Source organism: Felis catus, chromosome A1 (genome assembly GCF_018350175.1).
Source record: "Felis catus isolate Fca126 chromosome A1, F.catus_Fca126_mat1.0, whole genome shotgun sequence".
Taxonomy (NCBI): Eukaryota; Metazoa; Chordata; class Mammalia; order Carnivora; family Felidae; genus Felis; species Felis catus.
In genome coordinates, this window is record NC_058368.1 from 116,657,576 (window position 1) to 116,682,411 (window position 24,836).

Genomic DNA, 24,836 nt, shown 5'->3' on the forward strand with positions numbered 1-24,836 from the left:
GAGGAAGAGTTTAATCATCTCCAGCTGATAACATTACAGATGAATTCATGGTAAAATTTACATTTGGGCTTGACTTTGGTATCAGGATAACATTTTTATAGGTAAAGAGAGAGGTAATTTTAGAAACACTTTGAACAAAGGTTGCACTGACGAAGAAGACAAGGAGATGATCTATTTCGTCTGCAAAATAGAATTCACATTGGAGAGTAGTCGAAAATAAAACTGGGAATGTTGGTTTTGATCCCATCTCAGGTCGTGTAGAAGTTATTCTAATGTCATGGAATTTCTACCTTTAACTTTACTCATGAAAATAAATATGGTAGTATGTGAAAGAAAAGACAGATGGACTGTTAACAGACTTTGAATAGGGCAAGTAAGGGATGAGGACTGATAAAAAATTCATACAGGTGACATGTACAATGTTCACTGCGTTAAATCAAAATGAGAATTTCAAGGGTTTGAATTTGGGGGTTGTTAATGATGTCTCTTCATAATCTTCAAAGTGTAATCAAATTATTTTCTGAGAGTCATCACCATGCATAGGTAAAAATGTCAATGAGAACCATAGAAAGAGGGAAGGAAGATGTGGGTTTGGGAATAACTTCAATAAAAGTCTTATTTGAGGAGCGCCTGGGTGGCGCAGTCAGTTAAGCGTCCGACTTCAGCCAGGTCACGATCTCGCGGTCCATGAGTTCGGCTCCGCGTCGGGCTCTGGGCTGATGGCTCAGAGCCTGGAGCCTGTTTCCGATTCTGTGTCTCCCTCTCTCTCTGCCCCTCCCCCGTTCATGCTCTGTCTCTCGTTGTCCCCCCAAAAACTAAATAAATGTTGAAAAAAAAATTAAAAAAAAGTCTTATTTGAAACATTGGAAATGGATGAGGACACTTAAAGGAAAGCATATACAAAGTTAAGATTGAGAGAAAAGGATGAACTCATTTAGGAGTAGCTGAAGGATCAGAGCAGCAAAGAACTATGGGTAGATATTCCACTAGAATTTGCAAGAATCAAGTATGTTAAGGAAAATTTGTTGAAGGGGAGGCCTAATATAAGCTGCCGGGAAATTTAGAAATGGAAAGAATATGCACTAAAATTTTCATCTTCCATCATTAAATTTTTTTAATGTTTATTTTTGAGAGAGAGAGAGAGAGAGAGAGAGAGAGAGAGAGAGAGAGAGCACGAGCAGGGGAGGAGCAGAGAGAGAGGGAGACAGAATCAGAAGCAGGCTCCAGGCTCTGAGCTGTCAGCACAGAGCCCAATGTGGGGCTCAAACTCAGGAACTGGAAGATCATGACCTGAGCTGAAGTCTGACGCTTAACCCAGTGAGCCACCCAGGCGCCCCCATCTTCCATTATTAAGTAAAAGAAACAGTCTTAGGAGTATTTGATATTCACTGAAAAAAGAAATAATGGACTGCAATCTATAAGATTTTTTAAATGTGGATAAAATTTGTTAATTTAAAATTACATTCTTTTCCCATAGCAAAATATAATAACATATCCTGTAACAGAAGAATATGCACAAGTTTCTTCTCTACATAAAGAGATTAGGATATTTTGCACTTCTAATTCCCAGGCTTACTTCAGATCACAAATTTTCTAACCTGGTTGATAACAGTAATTAAATTATTGGGAGAAAGTTGTTTCTCTATGAATTATCTGATCCCTTACCCTAGTCTAAATTCATAAAAGAAGTCAGACGAGATGAAAATGGCTCTGAAAATTACAAACATAAGGAGATTTACTATTAAATTAAGGCAAAATAAGATTTTTTTTTAATTTAAAGGACTATAGCGTAGCTAAGTTATGTGAATTCATTTCTTACCCTTTGTAGTCGCATGATGTCGCTGTCTACCATGAAGTTAATCTAGTTGTTACAGTATTCAAAATTCATTCCTTCTGTTACTGCTTGGTTCCATAAGCGCTGAGTGATGGCAGGCGCAGAATTGGATTAACAGAGTCGGATCATACAATATTTCATCTTAATGACGAGGCAAGATCTTCTGATGGAAATAAAACAAGTATTTGACATGGTTATTACCCTGGAAGGCCCACTGGGATCTCGGTGTCTGCTGCTCTCGCTTCTGCTGCTCGTAGCCTGGGAGGAGGGCAGCTGCCAGGTTCAGTACTCGGTCCCGGAGGAGGCTAAACATGGCACCTTCGTGGGCCGCATCGCCCAGGACCTGGGGCTGGAGCTGGCGGAGCTGGTGCCGCGCCTTTTCCGAGTGGAGTCCAAAGGCCGCGGGGATCTTCTCGAGGTAAATCTGCAGAATGGCATTTTGTTTGTGAATTCTCGGATCGACCGGGAGGAGCTGTGTGGGCGAAACGCGGAGTGCAGCATCCACCTGGAGGTGATCGTGGACAGGCCGCTGCAGGTTTTCCATGTGGAAGTGGTGGTGAAGGACATTAATGACAACCCGCCTGTGTTTCGTTTAAAGGAACAAAGAGTGCTGATTTACGAATCAAGGCTGCCAGATTCTCTGTTTCCACTAGAGGGCGCGTCAGATGCGGATGTTGGCTCAAATTCTCTTTTAACCTATAGACTCAGTTCCAGCGAATACTTCTCCCTAGATGTGAAAACCAACAGTGATGACAATACACAAATTGGGCTCGTATTAAAGAAATCCTTGGACAGAGAGGAAGCTCCCGAACATAACTTATTTCTGACAGCCACTGACGGAGGCAAACCTGAACTCACAGGCACTGTTCAGCTGCTGGTCACTGTGCTGGACGTGAATGACAATGCTCCCGATTTCGAACAGACTGAATATGAAGTAAGAATATTCGAAAACTCGGGTAATGGAACAATAGTAATCAGACTTAATGCTTCTGATCGGGATGAAGGAGTGAATGGGGAGATTTCATACTCTTTTAATAGTCTCGTTCCAACCATGGTTAGCGACCAGTTTAAAATAGATCCAAATACTGGAGAAATAGTACTTAGAGGGAATTTAGATTTTGAAAAAGTGAATTTATACAAAATTCGTATTGACGCGACGGACAAAGGCCACCCACCCATGGCTGGCCATTGCACCGTTTTATTGAAGGTTTTGGATGAAAATGATAATGTCCCTCAGATTGCATTGACTTCTTTATCCTTACCTGTCCGAGAGGACGCTCAGTTAGGTACTGTGATTGCCCTCATTAGCGTGTCAGATCTCGACTCCGGTGCCAACGGCCAGGTGACCTGCTTTCTGACGCCCCATGTCCCCTTCAAGCTGGTGTCCACCTTCAAGAATTACTATTCGCTGGTGCTGGACAGCGCCCTGGACCGCGAGAGCGTGGCGAACTATGAGCTGCTGGTGACCGCACGGGACGGGGGCTCGCCTTCGCTGTCGGCCACGGCCAGCGTGTCCGTGGAAGTGGCCGACGTGAACGACAACGCGCCGACATTCGCGCAGGCCGAGTACACGGTGTTCGTGAAGGAGAACAACCCTCCCGGCTGCCACATCTTCACGGTGTCCGCGCGGGACGCGGACGCGCAGGAGAACGCGCTGGTGTCCTACTCGCTGGTGGAGCGGCGGGTGGGCGAGCGTGCGCTGTCGAGCTACGTGTCGGTGCACGCGGAGAGCGGCAAGGTGTACGCGCTGCAGCCGCTGGACCACGAGGAGCTGGAGCTGCTGCAGTTCCAAGTGAGCGCGCGCGACGCGGGCGTGCCCCCGCTGGGCAGCAACGTGACGCTGCAGGTGTTCGTGCTGGACGAGAACGACAACGCGCCCGCGCTGCTGCCGCTGCCTGGGGCGGGCGGCGCGGGCGGCGCCGTGAGCGAGCTGGTGTGGCGGTCGGTGGGCGCGGGCCACGTGGTGGCGAAGGTGCGCGCGGTGGACGCGGACTCGGGCTACAACGCGTGGCTGTCGTACGAGCTGCAGCCGGCGGCGGGTGGCGCGCGCAGCCTGTTCCGCGTGGCGCTGTACACGGGCGAGATCAGCACGACGCGCAGCCTGGACGAGGCGGACTCGCCGCGCCAGCGCCTGCTGGTGCTGGTGAGGGACCACGGCGAGCCGGCGCTGACGGCCACGGCCACCGTGCTGCTGTCGCTGGTGGAGAGCGGCCAGGCGCCCAAGGCCTCGTCGCGGGTGTTGGCGGGCGCCGCTGGCGCGGAGACGGCGCTGGTGGATGTCAACGTGTACCTGATCATCGCCATCTGCGCGGTGTCCAGCCTGCTGGTGCTCACGCTGCTGCTGTACGTGGCGCTGCGGTGCTCGGCGCCGCCCAGCGAGGGCGCGTGCGGGCCGGGGAAGCCCACGCTGGTGTGTTCCAGCGCGGTGGGGAGCTGGTCGTACTCGCAGCAGAGGCGGCAGAGGGTGTGCTCTGGGGAGGGTCCGCCCAAGACCGACCTCATGGCTTTTAGCCCTGGCCATCCACCCTGTCCATTAGTGGGTGATACGAGCCAACATCAGGATTTAAATGATGATCATGGTGCCAAGGTAAGTCTGAATTTTCATAATTAACATTTAATATATACTTGAAATGTTAAATTGTTTCCCAAGAATTTTTTATGTTTTCCTATTTGTAAAAATTGGAATACATTTACTTAAAATACATCTGTTCATTATTTGGTTAACTATCATAATCTATGTGGTTTGTTACTGGTCTTAATTTAAACTGGAACGAGACTTTCTGTTTGTGGTGTTTCCTTTAATTGTGATAAACATTTTTTTCTAATTAATTCTGTAGAATTTTTCATTTCTTTGTGTTTGATCCAAATAGTGTAGAAAGAGAAATTCAAGGGAATTTGCACTTTGAGCAAGTAAATTCATATAAAATATGCATTCCTCAGGCACTGCAAATCTCTTGAAAAAGTAAATTTTGAAAAATCTCTTATTTTGAATTTTATTTGGTGAGTTGCTTTTCAAGGAGAGCTATTTCTTTAAAAATTTTTTAAATTTAAATTCCAGTTAGTTAACATACAGAGTTACATTAGTTTCAGGTGTACAACTTAGTGATTCAATATTTTCATACAATACCGGATGCTCATCACAAGTGCACTCCTTAATCCCTATCATCTATTTAACCCTATGGTAAACATCAGTTTGCTCTCTATAGTTAAGGGTCTGTTTCTTGATTTGCTTCTTTCTTTTTTCCCCTTTTCTCTTCGTTTTGTTTCTTAAATTGCACATATGAATGAAATCATATCGTATTGGTCTTTCTCTGACTTATTTTTCTTAGCATAATACTCTAGCTCCATCCACCTTGTTGCAAATGGCAAGATTTCATTCTTTTTATGGCTGAGTAATATTCCATCGTGAATCTATGTACCACATTTTCTTTATCCATTCATCAGTTGAAGGACACTTGGGCTGTTTCCATACTTTGCCTATTGTAGATAATGCTGCTGTAAACATCAGTGTGCATGCATCCCTTTGAATTATTATTTTTGTATTCTTTGGTAAATACCTAGTAGTGCAATTGCTGGGTAATAGGGTAGTTCTGTTTTGAACTTTTGGAGGAATCTCCATACTGTGTTCCAGAGTGGCTGCACCAGTTTGCATTCTCACCAGCAGTGTAGGAGGGTTCCCCTTTCTTCACATCCTTGTCAACACCCGTGGTTTCTTGTGTTTTTGATTGTAGACATTCTGACATGTATGCCATGATATCTCATTATAGTTTTGATTTGTATTTCCCTGACTGTGAGTGATATTGAGCATCTTTTCTTTTGTCTTTGGGCCATATGGATGTCTATTTTGGAAAAATGTCTATTCATGTCTTCTGCCCATTTTAAATCAGATTATTCATTTTGGGGTGTTGAGTTTTATAAGTACTCCCTATATTTGGATATCAACCCTTTATTAGATATGTCATTTGCAAATATCTTCCCCATTCTGCAGGTTGCCTTTTACTTTTGTTGACTGATTCCTTCACTTACCAGAAGTTTTTATTTTGATGAAGTTCCAATGGTTTATTTTGCTTTTGTTTCCCTTGCCTCAGTTGACATATCTAGAAAGAACTTGCTATTGGTCATGTCAAAAAGGTTACTACTTGCGTTCTCCTCTAGGATTTTCACAGTTTCAGGTCTATCATTTAGGTCTTTAATTTACTTTGAATTTATTTTTGTGTATTATTTTGTGTAAGAAAGTGGTCCAATTTGTTCTTTTGCATGTTATCATCCGGTTTTCCCGACACCATTTGTTGAAGAGACTTTTTTCCCTTGGATATTATTTTCTTCTTTGTCAAAGATTAATTGACCATTTAGTTGTGGGTTCATTTCTGGGTTTTCTATTCTGTTCTGTTGATCTCTGTGTCTATTTTTGTACCAATACCATGCTGTCTTGATCACTACAGGTTTGGAATATAACTTGAAGTCCAGAGATGTGATGCCTCCAGCTTTGGTTTTATTTTTCAAGGTTGCTTTGGCTCTTCAGGGTCTTTTGTGACCTAAAATGTAAATTTTTGGATTATTTGTTCCTGCTCTATGAAAAATGCTGCTGATATTTTGTTAGGGATTGCATTATATGTGTAGATTGCACTGGGTAGTTTTGACATTTTAACAATATTTGTTCTTTGAATCCATGAGCAGGGAATGTCTTTCCATTTCTTTGTGTCATCGTCAATTTCTTTCACAAGTGTTTTATAGTTTTCACAGTACAGGTATTTTACCCCTTTGGTTAGGTTTATTCCTAGGCATCTTATTGGTTTTGATGTAAGTGTGAATGAGATTGATTCCTTAATTTCTCTTTCTGCTATTTCATTATTGGTGTATAGAAATGCAACAGATTTCTGCACGTTAATTTTGTGTCTTGCGACCTTACTGAATTTGTGTATCATTTCTAACAGTTTTTTGGTGGAGTCTTTCAGGTTTCCTACATAGAGTATCAAGTCATCTGCAAATAGTCAAAGTTTGACTTCTTCCTTGCTGATTTGGATGCCTTTTATTTCTTTTTGTTGTCTGACTGCTGTGGCTGGGACTTCCAGTACTATGTTAAATAACAGTAGTGAGAGTGGACATCCTTATCTTTTTCATGACTGTAGAGGAAAAGCTCTCAGTTTTTCCTCACTGAGAATATTAGCTGTGGGTTTTTAACATATGGCCTTTATTATGTTGAGGTATATTCCCTCTAAACCTACTTTGTTGAGAGTTTTTATCATGAGTGGATTTTGTGCTTTGTCAAATGCTTTTTCTGCATCTACTGAAAGGATCATATGGTTCTTATTCTTTATTTTTGGGGTGTATTACATTGATTTATAAATAAATTAAAGTAATATTCTTTATTAATGGGGTATATTACATTGATTGATTTGTAAATATTGAACCACCTTGCAACCTAGGAATAAATCCCACTTGATCATGGTGAATGATTTTTTTTTTTAATGTATTGTTGGATTCAGCCTCAGAATAAGTTTGGAAGTTTTCTTTACCTTTCCGTTTTTTCAAATAGTTTGAGAAGAATAGGTATTAACTCTTCTTTTTTTTTTTAACTTTTGTATTCCCATCTTTTTTTTTTAATATTTATTTATTTTTGAAAGAGAGAGAGACACACACACACAGTGTGAGTAGGGGAGGGGCAGAGAGAGAGGGAGACAGAATCTGAAGAAGGCTCCAGGCTCCAAGCTGTCAGCATAGAGCCCAGTGTGGAACTTGAACTCATGAACTGTGAGATCATGACCTGAGCTGAAGTTGGACACTTAACTCACTGAGCCACCCACTCACCCCTATTAACTCTTCTTTAAATGTTTGGTAGAATTTGCCTTGAAGCCATCTGCCCTGGACTTTTGTTTCTTGGGAGTTTTTTGATTACTGATTCCATTTCTTTGCCATTTCAGAAATAGGTCTGTTCAAGTTTTCTGTTTCTTCCTATTTCAGTTTTGGTAATTATATGTTTGTAGGAATTTATCCATCTCTTTCAGGTTGTCCAATTTATCGGCATATAGTTTTTCATAACATTCTCTTATAATTGTTTGTATTTATGTGGTGTTGGTTGTTATTTCTCCTCTCTGTGATTTTTAAAAATTTGGGTCTTTTCTCTTTTCTTTCTGATAAGTCTGCCTAGACGTTTATGAATTTTATTAATGTTTTCAAAGAACCAGCTTCTGGTTTCATTGATCTGTTCTATTGTTTTTCTCTTTTTTTAAGTTTGTATATCATTTATTTCTGCTCTAATCTCTCCTATTTCCCTCCATCAGTTGGCTTTAGGCTTCATTTATTGTTCTTCCTCTAGCTCCTTTAGGTGTAAGTTCAGGCTGTTTATTTGAGATTTTTTCTTGCTTCTTAAGGTAACCCTGTATTGCTATATACTTTTTTTCTTAGGACAGCTTTTGCTGCATCGCCAAGGTTTTGGACCATCATTTGTTTCTATGTATTTTTAAAAATCTCTTCTTTGATTTCCTGGTTGACCCATTCAATGTGTATCATCATGATGTTTAACCTCCCTGTATTTGTGGTCTTTCCAGATTTTTCTTGTGGTTGACTTCTAGTTTCATAGTGTTCTGGTTAGAAAAGGTGCATAGTGTGATTTCAGTCTTTTTATATTTGTTGAGGCTTGATTTGTGACCTAATAAGTGATCTATTCTGGAGAATGTTCCATGTGCACTCCAGAAGAATGTGAATTCTACTGCTTTAGGATGGAATGTTCTGAATATAACTGTTAAGTCCATCTGGTCCAATGTGTCATTTAAAGCCATTGTTTCCTTGTTTATTTTCTGTTTAAATGATCTCTCCATTGATATAAGTGGGGTGGTAAAGTCCCCTACTGTTATTGCATTCTTATCAATTAGTTCCCTTATATTTGTTATTAGTTGTTTTACATATTTGGGTGCTTTCACGTTGGGTGCATAAATATTTACAATTGTTAGATCTTCTTGGATTGTCTCCTTCATTATGATATAGTACCCTCCTTTAAGGTAAGTGTACTCTTAATCCCCTTTACCTATTTCACCCTTCTTCCCACCCACCTCCCCTCTGGTAACCATCTTCTCTTAGTTAAGAGTCTGTTTTTTGGTTTGTTTGTCTCATTTTCCCCCTTTATTCATTTGTTTTGTTTCTTAAATTCCACATATGAATGAAATCATATGGTATTTGTATTTCTCTGACTGATTTATTTTACTTAGCATTATACTCTCTAGATGTATCCATATATTTGCAAATGGCAGGATTTCATTCTTTTTATGGCTAAATAATATTCCATTGTATATATATATATATACCATCTCTTCTTTAGCCACTCATCTATCAATGGAAATGGGCTGCTTCCATAATTTGGCTGTTGTAAATAATGCTGCAGTAAACAGGGGTGCATATATCCCTTCAACTTGGTGTTTTCATATTCTTTGGGTAGATACTCAGTAGCGTAATAAATGGACCATATGATAATTCTATTTTTAAATTTTTGATGAACTTCCATATTGTCTTCGATAGTGTCCACACCAGTTTGCATCCCTCCCAAAAGTGCATGAGGGTTCCATTTTCTCCATATCATCACCAATACTTGTTGCCTTTTTTTTTTAATTTTAGCCATTCTGATAGGTATGAGGTGATACCTCATTATGGTTTTGACTAGCGTTTCCCTGCTGTTGAGTGAATGTTGGACATCTTTTCGTGTGTCTTTTGGCCATCTGTATGTTTTCTTTGGAGAAATGTCTATTCACATTTTCTGCCCATTTTTAATTGGATTATTTGGTTTTTGGGTGTTGAGTTGTATAAGTTCTTTATACATTTTGGATACTAACCCTTCAGATGTGTCATCTGGAAATATCTTCTCCCATTCAGTTGGTTGTCTTTTAGTTTTGTTGCCTGTTTCCTTTGCTGTGCAAAAGTTTTTTATTTTAATGAGGTCCGAATAGTTTATTTTTGCTTTTATTTACCTTGCCTCAGGTGACACATCTAGAAAGATGTTATGGCCAATGTCAGAGAAATTACTGCAAGTGCTCATTTCTATGATTTTTATGATTTCAGCTCTCACATTTAGGTCCTTAATCCATTTTGAGTTTATTTTTGTATATGGCGTAAGAAAGTGGTCCATTTTCATTCTTTTGCATGAGCTGTCTGTTTTTCCAACATCATTTGTTGAAGAGACTGTATTTTTTTCCATTGCATATTCTTGCTTCCAAGTTTTGTGAGTTTCAGAATTTTAGTGAACATTTATATTTCTTGCTTATTTAAAAGAAAGGTATGTGTAAGTCAAAGAAAGGAGGGTCACCAGGATGATGTGAGCTTTGGAAGTTGTATTATCTGAGTAACTGATTATGTTACCCATGACTGTAACTTTTTTGTAATGTAGTTTGATTTTTTTTAACTCTAAATTAGACTCTGATTTGTATGGTCACATAAATTCACCCCTCTAGCTCACACCTAGTTGGACGAATATGTAATGTCCACAGCAGACTTTCAAGAACCATTTATAGTACTTAACTTTAAAGAAATGAGGGCGCTTTAAAAATGTGAACCAGTAGGCTTAGCTAAATTATATTCATAGTTGCTGTTTATAGAATTGTTATTAGTATACCTTTTGAGTTTATAGTCAACATATCATCCTGAAATATTCTTTAACTTATAACTAGCTCCCCTATTCTCCATTTTAAAAGGAAATCTAAGTTAAGACTACAATTTCCAACCAACCAGTCTTAAACATTTTTTATAAACCTATGCCACTGTAAGTTATATGACTAAATGCTATTAAAGACAATTAATTATGAGAAATGTGGTTTTAAAATTTGTACCTGCTCTTATTTAGTGTTACTACATAAATGGTATGCCTCTGTGGTTTTATTGTCCATTTTTGTGCTAATTAAAACCATGCAGATTGGAAAAATCTCAGGCAGATCAAAATTGGAAAGCAATACAGGTGTAATAATTATTCTACTTGCAATTGGGAACATGGGAATAAAATACTCATGAGAATTTGCTCTGTTAAGTAAAACTGAAAATGATAAAACACCCCAAGCTTGATTGAAGGATTGCTCTAAGTATGACAGATGAATACTAACATTATGTGATGAAATAAATTTATGTTATGAAATAATCTCAATTAAATTGGAGACTGTAAAAACAGGTGGACATTCATAAAATCTGGGACTTAGAAAGAATGGAAAGAATAAAGAGATAAGAACCATGAACTTTTGGCACAAAAACAGACACATAGACCAATGGAATAGAATAGAAACCCCAGAACTAGACCCACAAACGTATGGCCAACTCATCTTTGACAAAGCAGGAAAGAACATCCAATGGAAAAAAGACAGCCTCTTTAACAAATGGTGCTGGGAGAACTGGACAGCAACATGCAGAAGGTTGAAACTAGACCACTTTCTCACACCATTCACAAAAATAAACTCAAAATGGATAAAGGACCTGAATGTGAGACAGGAAACCATCAAAACCTTAGAGGAGAAAGCAGGAAAAGACCTCTCTGACCTCAGCCGTAGCAATCTCTTACTCGACACATCCCCAAAGGCAAGGGAATTAAAAGCAAAAGTGAATTACTGGGACCTTATGAAGATAAAAAGCTTCTGCACAGCAAAGGAAACAACCAACAAAACTAAAAGGCAACCAACGGAATGGGAAAAGATATTCGCAAATGACATATCGGACAAAGGGCTAGTATCCAAAATCTATAAAGAGCTCACCAAACTCCACACCCGAAAAACAAATAACCCAGTGAAGAAATGGGCAGAAAACATGAATAGACACTTCTCTAAAGAAGACATCCGGATGGCCAACAGGCACATGAAAAGATGTTCAGCGTCGCTCCTTATCAGGGAAATACAAATCAAAACCACACTCAGGTATCACCTCACGCCAGTCAGAGTGGCCAAAATGAACAAATCAGGAGACTATAGATGCTGGCGAGGATGTGGAGAAATGGGAACCCTCTTGCACTGTTGGTGGGAATGCAAATTGGTGCAGCCGCTCTGGAAAGCAGTGTGGAGGTTCCTCAGAAAATTAAAAATAGACCTACCCTATGACCCAGCAATAGCACTACTAGGAATTTATCCAAGGGATACAGGAGTACTGATGCATAGGGCCACTTGTACCCCAATGTTCATAGCAGCACTCTCAACAATAGCCAAATTATGGAAAGAGCCTAAATGTCCATCAACTGATGAATGGATAAAGAAATTGTGGTTTATATACACAATGGAGTACTACGTGGCAATGAGAAAAAATGAAATATGGCCTTTTGTAGCAACGTGGATGGAACTGGAGAGTGTGATGCTAAGTGAAATAAGCCATACAGAGAAAGACAGATACCATATGGTTTCACTCTTATGTGGACCCTGAGAAATTAACAGGAACCCATGGGGGAGGGGAAGGAAAAAAAAAAAAAACAGGTTAGAGTGGGAGAGAGCCAAAGCATAAGAGACTCTTAAAAACTGAGAACAAACTGAGGGTTGATGGGGGGTGGGAGGGAGGAGAGGGTGGGTGATGGGTATTGAGGAGGGCACCTTTTGGGATGAGCACTGGGTGTTGTATGGAAACCAATTTGTCAATAAACTTCATAAAAAAAAAAAAAAGAACCATGAACTTTTGGAATGGAGTATATAAATTCTGATGAAAAGAAAAATTCAAGATACTTTCTCCATGCAAAATTCACTTAATACAAATGATTTCTCTTCAAAGACCCCACTAACCCTCTATTATTGTGTTTTCTCAAGAAAAGTATATGAATTAGTTGCTTATATTCCTTGCTTCCTACAAACAAATACCTCTTCTAAGTTTTTCTTCCATTCGTAAATACTTGAGATCTTGGGTCCCTAGAGATACCAAGAATTTTCTTAACAGAAATCTAAGAAATGAAGCTGTCTGAACTTTATATAAACAAAAGATTTTAAAATTTACTGCTCCTGACATGATTCATTTTATTTTTATTTTAAAACTGGGAAAACGTATTTTCAAGGCATAAGGAGACCACGGTTATGGTCACACTAAATATTCAGAAGTTAAGTCTCTTAATGCTTTCAGCAAACATGAGAAGTGTTGTTCTACGCTTTAAGAAAACTGAAGGAAAAAAATCAGAGGTTAAAATAAAATTTAACATTTATTAATAAAATTGATAATTATAGTTCGTACTTACTATTTGACCACATGATGTCGCTCTTTACCGCGAAATTCTCTCATTCAAGACAAAACGAAGTCCTCCGTTTTCATATTAGAAAGATTCTCCCCTGTGTTTTTCTATGTGGATGTTGAACAATGGAGAGCACATCAGGATAGTAACGAAGAGATAAGATTCCTCCAAATTTTGAGATAAGTTACGCCGATTTGAATAATTTTAAAATCCCAATTAATTTGAAATGGTGTACTCGAATCGAGGCGACCGGGGGCACCAGCATCTACTGCTGTTTTTTATAATCCTCACAGCCTGGGAAAGCGGGAGCGGCCAGGTCCACTACTCAGTCCCGGAGGAGGCCAAACACGGCACCTTCGTGGGCCGCATCGCGCAGGACTTGGGGCTGGAGCTGGCGGAGCTGGTGCCGCGCCTTTTCCGAGTGGAGTCCAAAGGCCGCGGGGATCTTCTCGAGGTAAATCTGCAGAATGGTATTTTGTTTGTGAATGCTCGGATCGACCGGGAGGAGCTGTGTGGGCGGAGCGCGGAATGCAGCATCCACCTGGAGGTGATCGTGGACAGGCCTCTGCAGGTTTTCCATGTGGAAGTGGAGGTGAAGGACATTAACGACAACCCGCCCGTATTCCCGGAGACAAAAAAGAATCTGTTTATAGCCGAATCCAGGATGCTTGACTCTAGGTTTCCACTAGAGGACGCTTCCGATGCAGATATCGAGGAGAACGCTCTGTTGACTTACAGACTGAGCCCCAACGAGTTTTTCTCTCTGGACGTACCAACCAATGGCGAACAGGAAAAACCTCTTGGTCTTGTATTACGGAAATCTTTAGACAGGGAAGAATCTCCGGAACTTCATTTATTGCTCACAGCCACTGATAGAGGCAAACCTGAGCTGACTGGCACTGTTCAGTTACTCATCAAAGTTCTGGATGCCAATGACAACGCACCAGTTTTCGACAGAACACTCTATGCGGTGAAATTACCAGAAAATGTTCCCAATGGAACATTAGTAATTAAACTTAATGCCTCAGATTTGGATGACGGCATGAATGGGGATATTATTTACTCATTCTCTAGTGACGTTTCCCCAGATATAAAATCTAAATTCTACATGGATGCCATAAATGGAGAAATTATAGCAATAGGACATATCGATTTTGAAGAATGTAAAACCTACAAAATTCGAGTAGAAGCGATCGATAAAGGCTATCTACCACTAGCTGGTCACTGTACAGTTCTTGTGCAAGTTTTGGACGCTAATGATAATGCTCCAGAGTTGACTGTTACTTCCCTGTCTCTCCCTATCTCAGAGAATGCTCAGCGGGGCACAGTCATCACCTTGATCAGTGTGTCTGACCGAGATTCTGGAGCTAATGGCCAGGTGACCTGCACACTGTCGCCCCATGTCCCCTTCAAGCTGGTGTCCACCTTCAAGAATTACTATTCGCTGGTGCTGGACAGCGCCCTGGACCGCGAGAGCGTGGCGAACTATGCTCTAGTAGTGACAGCACGGGACGGGGGCTCGCCTTCGCTGTCGGCCACGGCCAGCGTGTCCGTGGAAGTGGCCGACGTGAACGACAACGCGCCGACATTCGCGCAGGCCGAGTACACGGTGTTCGTGAAGGAGAACAACCCTCCCGGCTGCCACATCTTCACGGTGTCCGCGCGGGACGCGGACGCGCAGGAGAACGCGCTGGTGTCCTACTCGCTGGTGGAGCGGCGGGTGGGCGAGCGTGCGCTGTCGAGCTACGTGTCGGTGCACGCGGAGAGCGGCAAGGTGTACGCGCTGCAGCCGCTGGACCACGAGGAGCTGGAGCTGCTGCAGTTCCAAGTGAGCGCGCGCGACGCGGGCGTGCCCCCGCTGGGCAGCAACGTGACGCTGCAGGTGTTCGTGCTGGACGAGAACGACAACGCGCCCGCGCTGCTGCCGCTGCCTGGGGCGGGCGGCGCGGGCGGCGCCGTGAGCGAGCTGGTGTGGCGGTCGGTGGGCGCGGGCCACGTGGTGGCGAAGGTGCGCGCGGTGGACGCGGACTCGGGCTACAACGCGTGGCTGTCGTACGAGCTGCAGCCGGCGGCGGGTGGCGCGCGCAGCCCGTTCCGCGTGGCGCTGTACACGGGCGAGATCAGCACGACGCGCAGCCTGGACGAGGCGGACTCGCCGCGCCAGCGCCTGCTGGTGCTGGTGAGGGACCACGGCGAGCCGGCGCTGACGGCCACGGCCACCGTGCTGCTGTCGCTGGTGGAGAGCGGCCAGGCGCCCAAGGCCTCGTCGCGGGTGTTGGCGGGCGCCGCTGGCGCGGAGACGGCGCTGGTGGATGTCAACGTGTACCTGATCATCGCCATCTGCGCGGTGTCCAGCCTGCTGGTGCTCACGCTGCTGCTGTACGTGGCGCTGCGGTGCTCGGCGCCGCCCAGCGAGGGCGCGTGCGGGCCGGGGAAGCCCACGCTGGTGTGTTCCAGCGCGGTGGGGAGCTGGTCTTACTCGCAGCAGAGGCGGCAGAGGGTGTGCTCTGGGGAGGGTCCGCCCAAGACCGACCTCATGGCCTTCAGCCCCAGCCTTCCACCCGGTCCCATTGGCGGGAATAGAGAAGAACAGCTGGATGTGGATGTTGATCTTTCTGCCAAAGTGAGTACAGATTTTTAAATCCTTTCAAAAATCGTTTTTTATTCTTCAATGTTTCTGTTCTTTTGGAAACTTACGTTTTTGGTGTTAGAGTTTTCCAGGGTTTTGTGGTTAAAATATTTGAACTCCTTGTGACAAATGTTTTGAACTGAATTAGCAATAAGTACTGAGAGCCAAACTTGTAGTGTTGTTGTTGTTGTTGTTGTTGCTGCTGCTGCTGTTAATAGGTGCAGTAGTAGGATTATTTTATTGCTAAAGATAGAAACCAAATATATTTTCTTAGATGAATTGTATTGTTTAGAATATTTGACTCCAATTGTGTTTTACTAATCCTTGCACAATGCTTCAATAGATTTTGCCACTTTTTTTTTGGAATTCCTACTAGATGTTAGTCCAAATGTCACTGGTTCATTTTATGAGTTCACCATAAATGCTCACCACTTCTTTTGGTTAATATATCCTTAGTTTCAAATATTAGTTTACTAAGCCTGTTGTCTGTATGAAGCCTCTTTTACTCATTTATTCATTTGTCTGAAGTCTTAGTTCCTTGTTTTTACTTGAACATGATTCATTTTAGTCCTTGTGCTCACATTTGGTAATATGTTGTATTGTGGCTAGTTTCTCAATTGGGTAAAGAAAACCACACACACACACCAGAATAATAATTTTATTGGTTTAGAATTGTATCTTTAGGAGCACCTGGGTGGCTCAGTCGGTTAGTGTCCAACTCCGGCTCAGGTCCTGATCTCGCAGTTTGTGAGTTCGAGCCCCACATGGGGTTTCTGCTGACAGCTCAGAGCCTGGAGCCTGCTTCGGATTCTGTGTTTCTTTCTCTCTCTGCCCCTCCCCCGCTTGTGCTCTGTCTCTCTCTGTCTCTAAAAAATAAATGTAAAAAAAAATTAGAATTGTATCTTTGTTCATCTTCAGTTTCTCACTACTTTAATTAGTAAGCATTGAAAAAATCAATAGTAAGTGAACTTTTATACTTCCTTCAGTGTATCTTCGTTTAGAAAACATTGGTTTTGAAAGTATATTATTAATTTTGTTAAGAATTGTTTTCCAGGGGCGCCTGGGTGGCGCAGTCGGTTAAGCGTCCGACTTCAGCCAGGTCACGATCTCGCGGTCCGTGAGTTCGAGCCCCGCGTCAGGCTCTGGGCTGATGGCTCAGAGCCTGGAGCCTGTTTCCGATTCTGTGTCTCCCTCTCTCTCTGCCCCTCCCCTGTTCATGCTCTGTCTCTCTCTGTCCCCAAAATAAATAAACGTTGAAAAAAATTTTAAAAAAATTGAAAAGGAATTGTTTTCCATCAGATGAGGCTCCTGGGTGGCTCAGTTGGTTGGGCATCTGATTGTGGCTCAGGTCATGATCTCATGGTTTGTGGGTTCAAGCCCTGCATCGGGCTTTGTACTGACAGCTCAGAGCCTAGAGCCTTCTTTGGATTCTGTGTCTCCTTGTCTCTCACTGCTCTTACCCTGCTTGTGTGCTCTGTCTCTCTCTAAAATAAATAAACACTTAAAAAATTTTTTTAAATTGTTTTCTGTCAGAAAACTTTGTTGAGAATGCTGCTTTCTATCTAATTTTAAAACTACTCTACTAGCAAAACTTATTAATCATTAACCTATTTTGCAAACACTTAGTAGTAAGGATGCTAATGTCCAAAAACTCCAGTAAGTCAATGTTATTACTTGTGACCTTCCTCTGAATACTAACCTGTCTATTAAGGTGTGTTATATAGTATGTAAACCCTCCAAATAACTGCAACCAAATTAAACAAAATGAAATTATTTTGTAGTCATTTCTCTATTTAGCATTTGATCATTTCTCCAAATAGATGGACTTCCATTCAAGTTTCCTTGCCACTGGAAACTGAACCTTAGCCATATTAGAGATTAGAAAACAAGCAATTATTTCTAAACCATGAAAGACAAAATGAAAATACTAACCTTGCTTGTGGAAGGTGAATGGGTTCCAGTGTATATAATTATATAGAATATATCCACCTGAGTTATAACTACAACTTACTACTTCCTGTATGAGCATCCTTATCAAAACCTAGTTAATACTCAGTGACATTGTGGGCTGAAGCTAACATATACAATAGAAAGATAATCCTTTTTTCCCATTTTCATTTCAATTTCTCTCACTATCCTTTGTTGAATCCTGTCCATCAAATGTTCACCACAACATGTCCAACCTGAATTCACATGTTATTTCATTAGGCCTTATTTTCATCCTATTGTAATTATAGGGTCATGCAAAGTTTTTGTCTCCCAGGATGTGGAACATCAGTCTTCAAATCGAGCTGTCCTCTTCAAATTCTTGACTAACAAGATTCCCAGTTAATAAGACATTTCAAAGACTTTTGAGTTTTTCTCTTTAGAAATATATTGCTGCTCTACCAGATTAATACTAATCGTTCTCACATAAATATCCTTTATATTCTTTTGTACTCCTCATCTATGCATTTAATTATTTTCTTTTTTTTTTATTTTTAAAAAAAAAATTTTTTTCAACGTTTATTTATTTTTGGGACAGAGAGAGACAGAGCATGAATGGGGGAGGGGCAGAGAGAGGGAGACACAGAATCGGAAACAGGCTCCAGGCTCTGAGCCATCAGCCCAGAGCCTGACGCGGGGCTCGAACTCACGGACCGCGAGATCGTGACCTGGCTGAAGTCGGACGCTTAACCGACTGCGCCACCCAGGCGCCCCGCATTTAATTATTTTCAAAATAAAGTAAATGGACAGGGAGTCTTTTCCGTTGTCTTCCAGTGTGTTTGACATGTGTGATCATTTTTTGCAAAACTACAGTTTGGGTCCTCAGACAGAGGAACAATGCTAATTGATGTTTTAATGCAGAAAAGGATATTTTTGTGTGAGTGTGGCTCTTCATAGAATGGAAGCCTAAAGCCAAAAGCCATTTTCAGTAGATTGATATTTTGTCCTAGACAACCATGAGGGAAAGAGGTTTGTGAATATAATAGGCAAAGAAAGCTTGAAAATAATTATCATTAAAAAAGAAAAGAATTATGTCCTTTTATGTTAAGTTTCCTTATGTTAGGAAAATATATTGTGCTCTAGTTATTGAGAATTCTTCATTGGCTATTAAAACTCAGATGTCTCTAAGGTCATGACTGCCAAAAAGCCAAATGAAACTAAGCTAAAATCCAGGTTTTCACTATGCAAATTGAAATATATCTTAATTAGGGCATCATATAAGGAAAATATTTTTGTATCTCTGGAAAATAACAGACGCTGCTGCTGAGACATCATATTTGCCTAACTAGCTTTGTGACCACCTTAACTTAATGCATTTTATTAGGCAATTGAAGAGAACCAAATCATTCTATTAGGTAAATATTCAGGAAATACCTGGTATGTATTCTGAGCTCTTAAACTAATAAGATACAACTATTCTCTTTAAAAGTTTGTATTTTATAAAAGAAGGCTCCAGCTATTTGGATCTTTGTACTTATTACATGACACTCCTGTCATTAGACATACATACCCAAATGGCTAAAAAGGATAAATTAATGTAATAAATGGCCCAAGTGATTCAGTCTGTATGCTATAGTATATAAAAGAGAGTAAAAGTACCTGCTCAATTGGTTTAATCATGAAAGTCTTCATTTCATTGGTCAAGAAAATTTTTAATGGTATAAAGTGGGGGAAATTGCTGTATGAGGCATTTGGAAAAGATGGATCGTACTTATGAGGATGAATGATTATGTTTATTTGGTGAAAAATATTGTTGGAAGCCAGAAGTTGCCCACTAGGACTAAAATACATGAGCACAGTACAAGAAAATAGAAATGTATGTACACTAGACACTGGAGAACAGGCAAGTATTTATAAATCATAAGAGACAAATTGAGAATACCAATCTTGATTGTTGGAGGTGAGTGTATTTGTTAATAAAATTATTTGGAATACTTTCCCACACGAATTATATATTACAACATCATAGTTCCTTCTTAAAGCTCTTTGCACCTTCAGCCCTGAGGTGAATTAATGAAGACTTTCAGTTAAGTGCTGGTAATTTCTGCTTCCTTTTTCAGACATTTTAAAACATCCCTTTCAAAGACTTATTCTTGGCATTGGAGGTTTCCTAGTTCAGAGGGTTCTCTGAAGTCTTCAACACCAGAAATATGAAATACAAAGATCAAAAGTGTGTCATCATTAATAACTATTTCCCCCCATTTTCAGGAACACATATAATCAGTCAAGAATTTTCCTAATCAACACTTAACAATCCTGTTTGCAAAATGTGTTTTAACTCCAGTTGGGTCTCTATAAATAGTTAAAACCTGTATGAAAAAAGGATTTCCACTGAAGTAAAAGTTGCCCCTGTGGTGAAACTAAGGGTCACATTCAATCAGAGGTACAAAACGTGTAACTTAGTAGCACAAAATGTGTTGCTATTCTCCAACAGCATTAAAGTACGCGGAATGGCAAAAGAGTAAGACTGAGCAGAATCAGAATTTATTACTTACGGTTTGGAGCCACATGATGTCGCTCTGTACCATAAAATTGTTCTGCTAGAGAAAAAGAATATCCCTTCTGTTATAAAGAAGCTGCATCCACCATTCAGATAGAAATGGAGGATACATCGGCATAGACTGAACGGTTAGAAGATATTTCTTGATTTTGAAACGAGATCCCTTAATGAAAACAAAGCACTGCGGGCTCGAGATGGAGTTTTCCTGGGCAAGCGGCCAGGAATCCAAGCGTCTGCTGCTCTCACTTCTATTCCTCGCAGCCTGGAGGGCGGGGAGTGGCCAGGTCCACTACTCGGTCCCGGAGGAGGCCAAACACGGCACCTTCGTGGGGCGGATCGCTCAGGACTTGGGGCTGGAGCTGGCGGAGCTGGTGCCACGCCTGTTCCGGGTGGCGTCCAAAGGCCAGGGGGACCTTCTGGAGGTAAATCTGCAGAATGGCATTTTGTTTGTGAATTCTCGCATCGACCGCGAGGAGCTTTGCGGGCGGAACCTGGAGTGCAGCATCCATCTGGAGGTGATCGTGGACAGGCCGCTGCAGGTTTTCCATGTGGAGGTGGAGGTGAAGGACATTAATGACAATCCTCCTGTGTTCCCCGGGACACAAAAGAATCTATTTATGGCGGAATCCAGGCCTATTGACACTCGGTTTCCACTAGAGGGCGCATCGGATGCAGATATCCGGGCCAACGCTATGCTGACCTACACACTGAGCCCCAATGAATATTTCTCGCTGGAAAAGCCGTCCGATGACGAGCGGGTAAAACGTCTTGGACTACTACTAAGGAAATCTTTAGACAGGGAAGAAGCTCCAGAAATTTTTTTAGTGCTCACAGCCACTGATGGCGGCAAACCTGAGCTGACTGGAACCGTTCAGTTACACATCAAAGTGCTGGACGCCAATGACAACGCCCCAGCTTTTGACAGAACACTCTATGAGGTGAAAGTACAAGAAAATGTTTCTAATGGAACGTTGGTAATGAAACTAAACGCCTCAGATTTAGATGAAGGCTCGAATGCAGACATTATTTATTCATTCTCAACTGATATTTTACCAAATGTAGAATCCAAGTTTCACATAGATCCAATTACTGGAGAAATTATGGTAAAGGGATATATCGATTTTGAAGAAAGAAAATTCTATGAAATTCTTGTAGAGGGTATTGATAAAGGACAGCCCCCTCTCTCTGGCCATTGTACAGTTATGGTGGAAGTCGAGGACACCAACGATAATGTTCCAGTAATGGAATTCAAGTCCCTGTCACTCCCAATCAGAGAAGATGCTCCACTAGGCACGGTCATCGCCTTGATCAGCGTGCATGACCTCGATTCTGGTGCCAATGGGCAGGTGACCTGCACCCTGTCACCCCATGTCCCCTTCAAGCTGGTGTCCACCTTCAAGAATTACTATTCGCTGGTGCTGGACAGCGCCCTGGACCGCGAGAGCGTGGCGAGCTATGAGCTGCTGGTGACCGCACGGGACGGGGGCTCGCCTTCGCTGTCGGCCACGGCCAGCGTGTCCGTGGAAGTGGCCGACGTGAACGACAACGCGCCGACATTCGCGCAGGCCGAGTACACGGTGTTCGTGAAGGAGAACAACCCTCCCGGCTGCCACATCTTCACGGTGTCCGCGCGGGACGCGGACGCGCAGGAGAACGCGCTGGTGTCCTACTCGCTGGTGGAGCGGCGGGTGGGCGAGCGTGCGCTGTCGAGCTACGTGTCGGTGCACGCGGAGAGCGGCAAGGTGTACGCGCTGCAGCCGCTGGACCACGAGGAGCTGGAGCTGCTGCAGTTCCAAGTGAGCGCGCGCGACGCGGGCGTGCCCCCGCTGGGCAGCAACGTGACGCTGCAGGTGTTCGTGCTGGACGAGAACGACAACGCGCCCGCGCTGCTGCCGCTGCCTGGGGCGGGCGGCGCGGGCGGCGCCGTGAGCGAGCTGGTGTGGCGGTCGGTGGGCGCGGGCCACGTGGTGGCGAAGGTGCGCGCGGTGGACGCGGACTCGGGCTACAACGCGTGGCTGTCGTACGAGCTGCAGCCGGCGGCGGGTGGCGCGCGCAGCCCGTTCCGCGTGGCGCTGTACACGGGCGAGATCAGCACGACGCGCAGCCTGGACGAGGCGGACTCGCCGCGCCAGCGCCTGCTGGTGCTGGTGAGGGACCACGGCGAGCCGGCGCTGACGGCCACGGCCACCGTGCTGCTGTCGCTGGTGGAGAGCGGCCAGGCGCCCAAGGCCTCGTCGCGGGTGTTGGCGGGCGCCGCTGGCGCGGAGACGGCGCTGGTGGATGTCAACGTGTACCTGATCATCGCCATCTGCGCGGTGTCCAGCCTGCTGGTGCTCACGCTGCTGCTGTACGTGGCGCTGCGGTGCTCGGCGCCGCCCAGCGAGGGCGCGTGCGGGCCGGGGAAGCCCACGCTGGTGTGTTCCAGCGCGGTGGGGAGCTGGTCGTACTCGCAGCAGAGGCGGCAGAGGGTGTGCTCTGGGGAGGGTCCGCCCAAGACCGACCTCATGGCCTTTAGTCCCAGTATACCTGACTCTAGGGACAGAGAGGATCTGCAGCCAGCAACTGGAGATTCCCTTTCAAAGGTTAGTTTTAAATATCTTTTAGTTAACCTGAATTATTTAAAGTTTTACTTTCCTTTATTCTATCAATTTCTTCCTAATTAAAAAATGTTTACAGTGAAATTTCTCTGACATGCTTCTTCACTTGTTTTGTACCCAGTTTAGCTAATATCTTTTAGAAATATGGGACCCCAAGGCAATATATGTTGTCTTCATTATTCAATGCATATTTATATAATTAATGTTATAAATTTTGTGCTTACCATCTTCACTATTTATTTTCAGTTGTAATCAACACTTGAGAGAACCTTTTCCTTTCATTTGCCTATAATACATTGAAAAGTGCCCAGATATAATAATATAACTCAATCAATTATTTGAAAGCGAAACTTTTATTTCTTCTGTTCTCTGGCACAGAGAACAAACCCAAGCCTCTTGTTAGTTCTCTGGCAACGCTTGTGATGTGTGTGGCTCACAGGCCTTCCCGGGGATTGTGACTCAGGCTTCTGACCAGATGCTGCTTCTGTCTGGCCCCCTGCGCTTAAGGTTACTCTCTGTCCAGGATCGGTCTGTTGGTATTTTTGTTTTTAATGTTTCTTTTTAAGCGTTATTTATTTTTGAGAGAGAGAAACAGAGTGTGAGGGGGGAGGAACAGGGAGAGAGGGAGACACAGCCTCCCGTTCTACTTAAGAAGCTACTTAAATTTGGGGCACCATCTGACTTCTGCTTAGGTCCTGATCTCATGGTTCATCTCTCTCTCTCTCTCTCTCTCTCTCTCTCTCTCTCTCTCTCTCTGCTCCTCGTGGGATTCTCTCTCTCTGCCCCTCACTCACTTGCATCCTCTTTCTCTCTCAAAAAACAAAGCTACTTAAATGAACCTCCAAAATAACTTTTCCTTATTTCTCCCCAAATGTAGCCAGTTTTAACTCTATAACTGTTACTAGTTTTTACCTGTTTCTTGTGCTTTATCTAAATATAATTGCACAAAATGTGTTATGTGTGTGCCTGTGTTTGTGTGTTCTTCATATTTATCATTCATCATTCTCTGGAATCATCCATATTGCTGTGTGTAGTTGGAATTCATTTAATTTGTTTTCTCTCCAGTAGTTTATGACTATATTATGAGTAATTTTCCCATTGTTGAGCATTTTGAATTGTTTCTCCTTTATGTCTGCTTCAAATAATGCTATCATAAATATATTCCAAAATTTTGGGGTGCCTGGGTGGCTCACTCAGTTGAGCGACTGACTCTGGATCTTGGCTCAGGTCATGATTTTACGGTTCATGGGTTTGAGCCCTGCATCCTCACGGAGCCTGCTTGGAATTCTGTCCTCTCTGTCCCTCACCTGCTTGTGCTCTCTCTCTCTCAAAATAAATAAATAAACTTAAAAAATATTTTCAGTGCCCATGTACACAGAATTGAAATTAGAACATAAAATATTTGCATAGATTCATCTTTAATATACAAAACAGATTTCCCAAATGTTTTTTATCCATTTACACTGTGCTAACAGTGTATTGCTCTACATCATCTCCCTAATTGGGCATTGTCAGATTGTCTATGTAGTTGCTATTTTGCTGGGTGTGTTTAGTATTTCCATGTTGTGTTTCCTGATTTATAAATGAGGTTGAGCACCTGTTTGTATTATTGGCCATTTTATATCTTATGTATACAATTGCTGTTTGAGTCTCTGCCTATTTTTCTACTGTGTTGCATTTTTGCTTGCTTTTTGAAAATTTCATATATTCTGGATATAACAACTTTCTTCCTTTTGCATTCTTCTCCTCTTCATTATTTTATCTTTTGGTGAATAGAAATTTTAAATTTCAGTTAAGTTCAATTTATCAATCTTTTCATTTTTATTCTATGTCATGTAGATAATTTCTTTGGTATGTTTTGTTTCATTGTTCACATAAGATATGCATCCTTTTTTGATTTTTTTTTTGTCTTTTGTGACATAGGGGTCAAGATTAATTTTCCCCAATGACATTCAACTGAAACAGCACCATTTCTTAAAAATGAATTCCACGTTTTGATAAAATATCCATTATATGGGTATGATCTTTTTTGTTCTATTTTTTTTAAATTTTTTTAATGTTTATTTATTTCTGAGGCAGAGAGAGACAGAGCATGAGTGGGGGAGGGTCAGAGAGAGAGGGAGACACAG

General features: G+C 42.5%; 3 protein-coding genes across 3 annotated transcripts; all 3 read left to right on the forward strand.

Moving 5' to 3' along the window:
• The first annotated feature begins 1,277 nt into the window (after positions 1–1,277).
• Positions 1,278–4,962, forward strand: LOC123386138 (protocadherin alpha-6-like). Its single transcript, XM_045060179.1, has one exon. It carries the CDS (start codon positions 1,980–1,982, stop codon positions 4,443–4,445), a length of 2,466 nt encoding a protein of 821 aa, XP_044916114.1. The 5' UTR covers positions 1,278–1,979; the 3' UTR covers positions 4,446–4,962.
• An 8,259-nt stretch (positions 4,963–13,221) lies between these two features.
• On the forward strand, positions 13,222–15,636 carry LOC123379048 (protocadherin alpha-7-like). The gene has a single exon (XM_045033454.1). It carries the CDS (start codon positions 13,222–13,224, stop codon positions 15,634–15,636), a length of 2,415 nt encoding a protein of 804 aa, XP_044889389.1.
• A 4,668-nt stretch (positions 15,637–20,304) lies between these two features.
• Positions 20,305–24,643, forward strand: LOC123379060 (protocadherin alpha-4-like). The gene is made up of 3 exons (XM_045033497.1): positions 20,305–22,692; positions 23,147–23,235; positions 24,631–24,643. Exons 1-3 carry the CDS (start codon positions 20,305–20,307, stop codon positions 24,641–24,643), a joined length of 2,490 nt encoding a protein of 829 aa, XP_044889432.1.
• The last annotated feature ends 193 nt before the right edge of the window (positions 24,644–24,836 follow it).

Excerpts from the sequence above, each read along its gene's own strand:
- LOC123386138 (XM_045060179.1), top strand. The coding sequence starts at position 1,980 with ATGACGAGGCAAGATCTTCTGATGGAAATAAAACAAGTATTTGACATG.
- LOC123379048 (XM_045033454.1), top strand. The coding sequence starts at position 13,222 with ATGGTGTACTCGAATCGAGGCGACCGGGGGCACCAGCATCTACTGCTG.
- LOC123379060 (XM_045033497.1), top strand. The coding sequence starts at position 20,305 with ATGGAGTTTTCCTGGGCAAGCGGCCAGGAATCCAAGCGTCTGCTGCTC. Across the intron at positions 22,693-23,146 it reads CTGGAGATTCCCTTTCAAAG|GCCTTCCCGGGGATTGTGAC; the intron begins GTTAGTTTTAAA and ends TGTGGCTCACAG.